This window comes from Drosophila hydei, unplaced genomic scaffold, assembly GCF_003285905.1.
Source record: "Drosophila hydei strain 15085-1641.00,03,60 unplaced genomic scaffold, DhydRS2 tig00000211-arrow-pilon, whole genome shotgun sequence".
NCBI lineage: Eukaryota > Metazoa > Arthropoda > Insecta > Diptera > Drosophilidae > Drosophila > Drosophila hydei.
Window position 1 is genome coordinate 2,365,533 of NW_022045685.1, and position 12,178 is coordinate 2,377,710.

Here is a 12,178-nt window from a genome sequence, read left to right on the forward strand (position 1 = left end):
CACGATTTCAGAAGTGTTTTTCATTCGCTTTCTTTTTTACACTAGCCATACGAAAGAGTGTGTGTGTGTGTGTGTGAGTGTGTTATCTGATAGGGCATATGTAAGAAGTTGATAAGGGCATACATATATCAAAAATAACTGTATAATATAAACTAACTAAATATACATTTATATTTATATATACATACATATATGTATATATATATATATATTAGGGGCAGCTACGAAGTACAGAATACTATCAAACTATTTAAAAAAAAAAAATAAAAATAAAAATTATAAACTTTTCTATAATACACAAAATGAACAAATCGAGCTCTAGGCTAGGCTAGGCTAGGGGGGGGACGGGTTCAAGTTTTGGATTTGAGTTCAGTTGCGGGCTCGGTAGCTTTTACGGTCTCTATTGCGGCAAGGAACTCACTTTCCCTATATCTCTCACTCTCTCTCTCTCGCTCTCTGTCTCTTTCTATTTCGCTCTCATTAGACAAAAAACTCCTCGTTGCCCATCGCTCCAGCTGCCGCTGGATCCACGTAGGGCGCCACAGGCAGCCAGGGCCATGACCAGCCGCCGAGAAGCGCGAATCACCGCTCCGTGGAATGCGTCGTGGCGCCACCGCCGAGTCCGCTGCTGCTGCCCCCAAATCCTGGGCCGCCGCTACGCCTAAAGAAGCCCAGCGTCTCGAGCGTCTTGATGGTGCGTCGGATTAGCTCATCCTTATACTTCCAAATCGTCTTGTCTTCGACCGAATTCTCGCGATATTCCTCGCAGCTCTTCTTCAGCGTCTTCACGCAATCGGCCCGATAGTGCTGCAGCTGTGCATCCTGCGTGTCCACCGGATACGACTTGCAGACACCGCCCAAGCAGCTGAGCGGAAAATGATTATGCAGCGTGAGCACACGTTCCGGATCGTGGAAGCACTTCACATACTGATTGGGCTTCGTGTAGTTCTTAGCGCGATGCACATGCTGCAGCATATGCATATACTTGGGTATGTCTTTGTGCCAGCCATGCTCGTGCTGCTGATCGTCCAGGAAGTAGACATTGCGAAAATTGTAGCTATGATAGCCGTCCGGCTTGAACTTTAGAGACTCCGGGCGCGCTTTGTCCATCAGCTCGGACCAGAGTATGGAATTGCCCTTGGGCATAATCACTTCGTCGATGTCTAGCAGCGCAATATAGTCGTACAGATAGAGGTTCTTATACAGGCAGTCATTGTAAGGTATGACCTCGTTCTGTCGCTTGTGGTTGGTCTTCTTTGTCAGATAGAGATGCTGGAAGCCGGGCACATTGGGCTGGCCGCCAGGCAACGTCAATGGTATCACTTGCACCTTGCCCTCCTGCTCGTAGTGGCTGAGTACCTTGGTTATGTTTGGATGCACTTGCAGATTGTAAAAGTAGATTTTGTCGGCGCCCAAAATGTTTAACATTTCAATCCATTCAATTAGCCGCACGCTCAGATCATCGTAGAGAAAGTCCAGACCCTTGACACAGACGGCGAAACCCTTCTTGTGATCATCGGGCGGCCGATTGTAGATGACGCGCAAATTGTTGGTGGCCGTGTCGCATTCCTTCTCCACCATCGACACGGAGCTGGGCACCACGCCGTGGAAGGGCTTCGGTATCTGGCAGGCGATCAGATATGGCTGATAGATGCCCTGCTTGTAGTTGCCCCACTTGTTATACCAAATGTACTTGTACTCGAATGTCTTCACAATGAACGGCTCCTTCTGGCCGTCGAACCAGAACTGACAGTAGGTCTTTACCTTGGGCTCGATCCGATCGATCATGCCCAGAATACGCACCGTCGGCCCCAGCAGCGAGGCGCGCCGAATGTCGTAATAGGCGCCAAATAGCTGAAAGGTGCCATTCGATGTGTGCATCGTTTGCCAATAAATGTTGTTGAATTCGAGCTCAAAGATCGATGGGTATTTGGCGCACGTTGCGGACTTTTGCTGCAGAAAGTTTTTGTTCTTGCTCCAGTAGGCGATCGGCAGGGATGGTATTCTGGACTCCACGTCGCGCACCAGCTGATCATCGTCCATGGCTGCAGTAGAAGAAGAGGAAGAAGAAGAACAAACAGAGTAAGTATAGCTTGGCATGTGCTGCATGTGGCACTAGTTGCACTCACTAGTGGCACTCACCTGTGCGATTGTCGACGAGTATCTCGCTGGGATCGAAGTGATCGGTGGTGGTGGACGTTGTCTCAGCGTAGCGTAGCATATCCTTCTGCAGCAGACTGCGACCATTCAGTGGCAGCTGTTGATAGTCCTGTGGCACTTGGCGGTAGTCCTGTGGCACCAGGTTCGTGCCATGCATCTTGAACAGGCCAATGATTACAAATGACCAAACGCACAGCGAGAACAGAATCTTCAGTATGACTTTCGAGTGCGCCATTGTTGCAAGCTTCTGTCGTCTAGCTCTGTGTAATGAAATCTCTCGTTATCCTTCTCTTTGCCTCTCTTTCTAGCTGTGTTGGCTTCTTGCGCGTCGTCTCTGTAACGAAAAATTGAGTAGTCGCAGTTAGGCGCCAGGCAATATATAAATTGTGGCCTACTTTCGGGTGCTACAACTAAAATTGATGCCACGCGGTGTCAGTGGCAAATTACTTTGCATTTCTTATCGACACCGACAACGACCCTAAACACAACGCACCACCACCGAAACCAGCGTCAGCCGCTTACTAATGAAATGCCGTCATTCATTTTTAATATGTCGGCCAGCCGCGCTGCCATTTCCGTTTCCCCCAGCCTCCAGCGCAGCATCAGACGCCGAATGTCAACTTGGAAATTGCGTGTAATATTTCTCACAGCGTACAACACACTGCAGCAACCGGGCCGGTCTGGCGGCTGTCCATCCGGCCAGAGATGGACTGCTGAATGAAGCCTCTGCCTAATGGAAAACAATCTGAAAGTGTGACACAGTGGGAGTGCGGGCTATCAACGCATCGATAAGTGTGAGAGATCAAATTGGACATGTCATCAATATAAATATATCAATGTATATAGAGAGACATGTGTTGACAAATGATTGCAAATAATCGACATTGAATTCTTTAAGCTACGAGCTGTATCTTTGGATTATGTGGGCCCATGGATAACATATGGCTAGTCTGATCGATAACAAATCGAATGTCTTATAGTCGATAGGTTGAGTTTTGTCACACCCATTGTGACTGAAATATCATTTGCATGCTGCCATAGTCCCTGGTCAACTGGCAACACGGCTGGAGGACTCTTTGGCGTAGAAGCCAACGCTATGCCTCAGTCAAGGGGTTGCAGTTGCCACAAATGGTGTCAGCCACGCAGCACTGCCATCTCCATTTCCATCTGCGCTCCGGACGATGCGATACGACACTTCAGGCGACAATCTGTTTGTCTATCTGGGCCTTTGCATCTTTGTATGGGCCGCACGACATCGACAGCAGCAACTGCGTAGGCGTTGGCGTAGGCTTAGGCGTTGGCGTTGGCGTAGGCATTGGCTTTGACGTTGGCGTTTTGTCTGAGGGCGAACTTCTAATATTTATGAGAATGGCAGGAGCCATGCCTGCTGCCAGAACTCAATGGTAGCATCAAATGCGGCACTTGCGTGCCGACGCTGACCTGCCTCGAGGCGTTTGCGTTGTGATAAACAAAAGGCGTGCCCCTGGATTGCAGCTGGGCCCGGCTGCCCATTCATAGCTCAATTTTGTCTACAAATTGCACGTGGTGGCAGTGTCTGTGGCAAATGGATGACAATAGCCACTGTCGGACATTCGAGCTGCCACAGTGGCAGACAAACGGGCGACACTTTTAACTCGATCCGTTGCCATTCCCATTCTCGTCGCTGTCCGTTACGTTCCGTGCCGTCTGCGCTTTCAATTGACAGACAGGATCTGTGTCTATGGCTGTGACTGTGACTGTGACTGTGTGTATCCGCATGTCCGAGTCTTTGGCCAGCAAATTGCATGTCCTGTTCATTTCTTTGGCGCCCGCCCCTCTCCCTGGCCCACCCATCGCGCCCAGACCCCCTCGGGCAACTAAATAGTTTGTTGGCCCTGCTGCTTAAGCAATTCTATCTCACACTCTCACCCTCTCGCTGTCTCGCTGCCTAGCTGGTTGCCACTGCACAATGTCTGGCGAGAGTTCTGGCACACCTGAGACTTCATTATGATTGCCTGCCTGTGGGATTGGCCATTTGAAAGGCAACAGCAGGCACTTAAAACCCTTTATATAGCCCCGACCGCCCGCAGCTTTAATGCAATTTTTACATAATCAAAAACTTTGTGCAACATTTGCTGCAGCCCAAAATCAGGCAAATGCAAAGCATACACACAAACAAACAAACACACACACACATTCAGAGACAGACAGACAGTCAGACCGACGTAGTCCCTGAGCCAGGTCGCATTCTGGCAGCTTAGAGTTTTTGCTCAAGTGTTTTCCATTTCATTTGCATGCGCCGCAAAAACTTTGCCCAGCAAACACACACACACACACACATACACACAGACGCAAACAGACAGACAGACAGTTGAAGAGTTAGTGAACATTATACAAAATATTTTGCAACATGCTTTCAACAAGCTGCTTTTTTATTTCGCTTTTTATTTTTGGCAACAAACACATCCTCGAGCTAGTTGGCTGCAGGGCTCGTGAAATATGCAGGGACTACCTATCTGAAACTCTATCTGGACCAGAGCAAATGTACATAAGTGTATATATTTATATATATATATATATATATATATATATCCATGCAAATATAGCAGTAAATATGTATATATGTGCCTGTGTGTGTGCCTGAAGTTGTTATAAATCTCTGATGATTTGCACTCAACTCATCTCGGCTGCATTCAGAGTTAAAGTCAACAGTTGTACTACTCTGCATAGATAGCAACAAGCCCTGAGGTATACCAGCTATGTGGGCCAGCTTGGCACGGTAAATATGTATGTATTTAACTGTTTAGTTTATAGTTTTAGTATGAGTATGAGCGCGAGGTCAAGCAGATCAAAGAGACCTTTTCGAATGGCAATGTCCTGAAACTTCCCAATGATTGTCGAACATGTTCAAAAATGTATTTTAAATAGAATAGAATAGAAACATATTTTAAATAGAATTGAGTCGCATTAACGCTTGGCATTGATTACCTGTCGCTTTCGCCTGTCACATTTGAATCTGATGCTGATTGAATTTGAAAGATATTCCGCAAACTCGGCTCAGTAGCCAGGCACGGCCGGCTAGAGGTGGCTCATTAATCAGAGTCGCAGTCGCTTGGTGCGCACTTAACCCAAATTCATATCGAGCAACATGTCAGGCATTAGCATTTACAAGCTAGAGTTGCCCTGTTTCTAGTTGAATGGCGGACTTTCTCGCGTGGTGTTCTGTAAATCGCTTTGATATTTCAGGCACAATGTTAACACCCAAACGATTTGGGTCAATTCGCTATTTAATACTCGTTACGGTTATGCGATTTTTTTTTTTATTTTGGCTACCACAAAATATTTGCCCCAACAGCAGCAGCAGCGAAAATTGTTGCTGTTGCTGCTAATTTGCTAGGCAAAACAGGTTCGATCTTGAATGCGGCTTCTGGCAATGTGTCGCGCCCAAACCGTTCGACAACTTGTCGCTCGACCATTGAGAACACAGATGTACATATAGTATGTGTGTCTGTTTGTGAATATTTTAATGATGCCCAGCTATTCAACTACTTATTCAACTATTCAACCGACAGCACAGACGACAGCCAGCTGCCTTCAAAATGGGTCAATGAGCCTTAATGACTTTTACAATTTGTAGACGCGTTCTCTTCGTACTCCGGACAGCGTCCAACAATTAAAAATGCTTAACTCGCTCTGCTCTTAGATTCGATAAGCAGCAGCAGCAGCAGCTGCCGTTGCTGGCGCGTCCATTGATCTCCACTTGGTGGCTGCTGCTGACTGAGCTAACGGAAATGTGTGTTGCGCACGCGCAAAAGCCACCAAACAAGTTCTAACTCTATTTATGTGTCTTTCTTTCCCTCCCTCTCCCTCTCTCTCCCTCTCTCTCTGTGTGGCAGTTATTCTATAGCCTGCCTGCTGCATAGGAAACAACAGGAAATGCGTGTCACAAGGCATTGTTGCTGCAAATTTCTTGGAATCAACTCGCCAAGTTTCTCATTGCTGCCCCAACGCATACCCGCACACCCGCACATACCCGGCCGCAGCGCGGTCGCCCCAACTGCAATTTGCAAGCAATATTTATAGAATTTTGCCCTCGCCACTCTCTCTAGCGCTGACTTCGCACTGCCACAGTGAGTGGAACCAGTCGCTGGGGCTGATCAGTTGCTGTCTGGCATGTAATCAAAGCTTATCACGCCGCAAATGTCGAGTGCTGTCCGGAGCCAGGAGTGGGGGCGGGACGGTGGCGTTGGCTGGTCTTGTGGTAGGGTAAAACCAGCCAACGGACAACTAAAGCAAGGAACTCTCTAGCTGGCAGCTGCCAACACAGAGGCGTTCCATTGTTTATTTTGAGACAAAGTTGGGCTCGGGGCCAAATGAAGGATGACTGCAAAAAGAACTGCAGCAGAAACTCGACTCCCTCCCTCCCCCTCTCACTCCCTCTGCCACTGCCTCTGTTCAGATCGTGTGAAACTTATGCCTCGCTGCAAGTGTTTGCCGCTTACAGAGGATGAGTGCTTGGAGTTTTCCTCATGTGTGTTTTTTTTTTTTTTTTCAGCTGAAGACCCCCTGCTTGACAGCGTGTGTATATCGTGCATATACAGCTCTTAAGCATTTGATTAGCAGCTAAAAGACATTTAAGAATTTAAGCTCATTCGAAAATATATTGAATAGGTTTGAAATATGTTTCTAAATGTGGATAGTAACTGTCTTATTTTCTGCTTGGCAACAGTGTTGTATGATTTGATATTCAGCAGACGACTGTAAAGTGTCTCCACATTCCCAGCTCTGTACAGAGGCCATGTGTGTGAGCTGGCATATGGACGTCTGACTCATTAGTGCTTGGTTCGGTTCGGGCGTCTTTATAGAACAGTTTCCATTTTATTGAAACGGCAGCAGCCCAGCTTTACGACTGTCATTGATTGGATTTTATGACAGCATTCTTGTGTGTGCCTTAAAGATTTATGGCACAATCGAATAATTACAGCTGCTGTCCACATTATCAATAAAGCCGATCTCTCTCCCTCTACCTCTACCTCTACTTCTACTTCTACCATTCGCTCTATCTCATTCTTGCTACGACTGTCTCTGACTGATTTAATAAGCTTTTTGAATCCATTGTTTTCGGCCCTGAGCAATGACCGGTTGAATATACTGGTTCATATCCATATATCCACTTATATCTGCATATTCTTCACCATGAAAGAGTCAAAGCGTAATATCAATAGAAAATAGAAATGAAATTGGCACAGAGAACCGTTCGAGCCGTTCTGTGTTTGCCATGCGCAGCAGCCGTTTAACTATGAGCAGATCCCATATGTATGTATCTGACAGCTACATCACTTTCTAGTTCACAGTCAGTCAGCTCGCAAGCTGGCGGCATATTTATTAAAAAAAAATCTAGAAGCTGACGAAACAAAAAGAAGTCGCACGCACTTAAAATTCACGGGCGCAAAGTGGCGCAAATGAACTTAAGTATCGTGCGTGCCAACGATTGCGACGCGTATCTATTGGATGCGTCCACACACACACACACGCACACACATATGCAGTGAAACATATCTGTGTGCGCATATGCCACAGCCAGGCGATTGTATCTCGCGCTGTATCTGTATCTTTAGCTCTAGCCGTATCTGCAGCTGTATCTATATCTGTATCTGTATCTGTATCCGTATCCGCTGCTTGCGTTTTTAATTCGCATCACATCCTTCTATTTGCGTACGTGCCACGATTCGGAGTTTGGGGTTGGGCGGGCTACGTTTTAAATTTGCTAACGCCTGCCAGCCAGCCAGCCAGCCAGCCTGCCAATATCTGTCTCGCACCCATGCATGTGTCGGCCCTCGGGCTGCCAGTCGATTGATACCAAAATGATTTTTCGTTATGCTACCCAATAAGTTGACATTTGGTATCTTCATCTTTTACATTGAGTTGTGTGCCTGCCGGATACATTACACACACACATTGCTAAATTTAATTAGAAATAACGCATTTACACAGACCAAGGGAACGGGCCTCTGCTAGTCAGTAATTGAGTGGCTGACAGAGGCAGAGAGAGAGATAAAGAGAGAGAGAGTGAGAGATAGACCGATTTGATTAACGTCAAAGTGGCAATGTCGTTTGCATTTGACAACATTTCTGATACTCGCTTTACGATTCTCGAGTTGTAATTAAAATTTTCCTTCGAAGCTGATTAACGATTTATGAGCTGTAGCTAAAATCCGTGCCGATTCCAATTTCCTCTTTTTTAGCTTTCCTTTTTCCTCTTTCCTCTTTCGTCTTGCCACTTGCCTCTTTCGTTTTTTTTATGTTTTGCTGACTCGCTTTCCATTTAAACAGAAGTACAAGCTCTGCCGTTGCTATTACACACATTTCCATATTGCGCTTCTCGATGCCAAAGAAATGTGAGTAAAAAATCGCAGAGCATTTGCAATCGATTACCAAAACGAAAGAAAAAACTTATGCACATGTAGCTCATAAATTCAACATGAAGTGCAATCGTTGTCCGTGATTTAAAATGTTTAACAATTAACAAACAATGCGGTCAAAAGACATGAAACGGGCGTCGGTTGTCTGTTGGCTGTTGTCCGTCGCCGGTCGTTGCTTGTCTGTTGGTTATTTGCTTGTTGCTCGACAATGGCCGCCAAAATGCAAAGCGAAAACTGCACAAAATGTCGCAATATAAATTGCCCAGGCTGCCGACACGCCCCCAAAGACCGCCCCTGCCACCAGCTGGCAGCAATCAAACAGAATATATGTATGTCGTTGTTAATACAAATGTTTGGGCGAGTCAACTCTGTGTTACTGCAACTGCAACTGCAACTGCAGCTGCAGCTGCATTTGCATCTCCCACTGCAGATGCTATGCATCTGTTGTACGCAGCTCGCAACTCAGGATGTGGCGGAAGTATTTGTCAATAGCAAAATTCATAAGATGCCTAAAAAGTACACAAGCCTTTGACATTTATGCTGCTTACGTACTACACTTTACGTGATTTGTCTACACATGAAGACAGCTTACGTTCAATGCGATTGTAAGCTGCTTTGCTGCGGGAGATAGTCTCAAAGCCATGCAGCAAATAAGAAAATCAAACGTAACGTAACACACTTACGTTGTAGCTTACGTAATTTTTTTTACGTTTCCATATGACGCACAGATATTTTATAGCAAGTATTGTAGTGTCAATATCTAAGCCATGTAAGGTGGTTTTATTACGTCATGACGTAAGCTATATTACGTAAAAGTTGCTTTACATTGCTATACTCTACAACTAAAAATCTGAATTATGTTCTATCACATCAAGACGTCACGACGTAAGTAGCTTCTTGGGTTAAGTAAGTTAATCTGGGCCATTTAATGTTTATTTAATAATGTCATGACGTAAGCTATGACGTAATTATTGCCTTTAGTTGAGCTGCGTCTAATGTACACAGCTTCTGAATATTATTCATGTTCCAAATTAAAATCATTACGTCATAGCGTAACGTAATTCACGCCGTATTGCATAACGCCATGGCAACACGTGAAACGTTATTGCCACACGTGTATTAATTGGACACATACTTATGTCTTGTTTGTTTATTATTATATTGCACTGTGATATTACTTCAGCTAGGTGGACGGCTTAGGTAACTCGGTTACGTATTCACGTAGTTGGCTGCCATGCTAACTAGCTAATCAGCCAGCGGCCTTCTGACTACGCCTGACCAACTCACAAGGGGCAGCACATCAATCAGCCTCATGTACGGGCAGCGCTACAGCCAACAGCCACATTTGCAGCATCTGCATTTCACAAGTATTGCCATTCGCTTGCTTTTGGCTCATCCTGCAACCTGGCAACAGCGACGGCCAACTTATTGTGGCAATTTACAGATGGCACACCAACGCACAGCACACACAGCACACACAACACACACAACACACACTCGCCAACGAGCTGGCCAACGAATTGAGAAACAATTTCACGAAAAGCAAATCAGCGTTTAGCCTCAGCAAAAGAGAAGGAAAAACTACAAGGAAAAAAACTTGCAGCACGTTGTCTATAAATGCGACACGAAATGTTTAGCTTTGGCTTTAGCTGCATGCAACAGAAATCTGCGCGGCGAACATGCAGCTAACTAACTGCAAGACATGTCCCTCTCTCACTCAGTCTCTCTCTCTTTCTCTCTCTGTCTCTCTGCCTTTATCTAGTCGCCCGTTTCTTTTTATGTGGTTGTGCCTGTTGTGGTTTACTGTGTGTGGCTGTGCTCTGTGTGCCGCCTGGTCCTGTGGTGTTATCATGGGCACAAGGCAGTTAATGTGCTTGCTGTTGTTGTTGTAGTCGCAGATTTTTGCGTGTTTGATTTTCTTGTCACGTTTCTGCTAACAACATAAGGAAGCAGTCAAAAGCTGACTGCCATCCCCAAAGCGGCAGTCACTCAGCTTTGGACTGCCGCTGCAGCCGGAGTTAGAAGCTGAATCAGAAGCGATGCAGATGCAGAGGGGCATCAGAGTTGTCAACAGCATTTGAATGACATGCAGAGAGACAGAGACGGCCAGCGCAAAGAAGCGTGAGCGCGGGAGGCGGGCGGGATGGGACTTAAACGTTAACGTAAAGCGGCGTATCTGCAAGTTGGTCCCGCTGTCAGTCAGTGCGCTGACTTTGATTGCAATGCGCCAAGGATGCTGCAGCACAGACAGTTGCAACAGCAGCAGCAGCAGCGGCCCCATCACCACCGACAGCAGCATCAGCCGTGGCAGCAGCACCAACGCTGACGTCGTGCAACGCTTCAACGCACATTGCCGAAATTGTCAAGACGTTGACGACGAAAACTTGGCAAGCCCGGCATACAAACAGATAGACAGACAGACAAACAGACAGAGAGCGTAGAGTAGACAGATTTTCAATGCGGCAGCTCAGTATCTCAGCAGCAGCAGCACCAGCAGCTCAGCTCATTGCGGAGAGAGATTCTGTAAATTGTGGCACATCAATTTCTATTGGAAGACAAGCGCAGTGCACTATCCTCCATCGCCACCTCCTTGCCCACTTAATGCTCCGCAATCGTCTAATGTGGCGGCAAAAAGTCAACAGTTGCTGCAAAATGCTAAGTAACTCTGGTTAACTTCAAGTTTAACGTCCCAATTCAAAGCAAATATGTGGCCTACCCAATTACGTAAGCAAATGACGTAAGAAATTGTTCATTCTCACGTCGTCTGTCATAATGCACATCCGCTTTTCGTAATATGCTCCGATATGGCAACAATAGAGAATTGCGTCTTCAGAAAGTCTCAGCTGACATTGTTAGGAACTATAAATAAATATATATATATATAAATATATATTTATAATCATTTCATAACGATGCGTTGGCTGGCATTACGTAGTTACTTGCGGAGGAATTCCTGTTGGCGCTGCAGCGGAAAGACTGCTAACAACAGAACATAATGAAAAGTCAAAAACTGTCAGTCGCAGACAAACAACAAGGCACATTTATCTCGACACTAATCAACGACTAACGCATGCTCTATAAAGCATATTTGTTGTAACACTATATATATATATAAATATCAAAGTATATTTACGACATTGCATTAGCTGCCCTATTCCAATTTGTATGCAGCCTTCTTCCGACAATGGACAACTTTAAGAAAGCATCGGCTTTCACATCTTACATCTGTATGTAAGCAGGCTTCACTGTACGTATACAAATTTCTTGGCATTTGTGTTCAGGCGCACTGTAGGCCGTAGCCATGGGTGGCCATTTTGTTTGCTTAAAGCTGCTGCTGTAGATGCTGCTGCTAGGCACAGTTGACTATTTCATATACCCTGTAGTCTCAAAGCGGCTAAAGGCTGAGTTGAAGACGGTTTCGTTTTGTAGCTTCAATAATTAGTTCAAGTTCGGGTAGCCTGAACATTAAAGTTACCAGATCAGCTACAAGCCAGAACACTCTGAGCTATTCATAATTCTTATGTGACTTTGAGTAGATACAGCTGGCATCGAAAGAGAAGCTGAACAAGCTTCGAGGATTGGCATAAGACTGCTCTACTGTTACGCTCATCACACTC

At 45.7% G+C, this 12,178-nt stretch overlaps 1 protein-coding gene across 1 annotated transcript in view; it reads right to left on the reverse strand.

Moving 5' to 3' along the window:
• Positions 1 to 217: 217 nt before the first annotated feature.
• The window catches only part of LOC111601906, an 84,536-nt gene continuing 72,575 nt past the window's right edge, over positions 218 to 12,178 (reverse strand). The window contains exons 6-7 of the mRNA XM_023318754.2: positions 2,143 to 2,494; positions 218 to 2,045 (exon numbers count right to left, since the gene is read on the reverse strand). Of these exons, the coding sequence (XP_023174522.1) occupies positions 583 to 2,045; positions 2,143 to 2,395 (1,716 nt within the window). The 5' untranslated portion in view covers positions 2,396 to 2,494 and the 3' untranslated portion in view covers positions 218 to 582. The remainder of the gene's footprint in view (positions 2,046 to 2,142; positions 2,495 to 12,178) is intronic.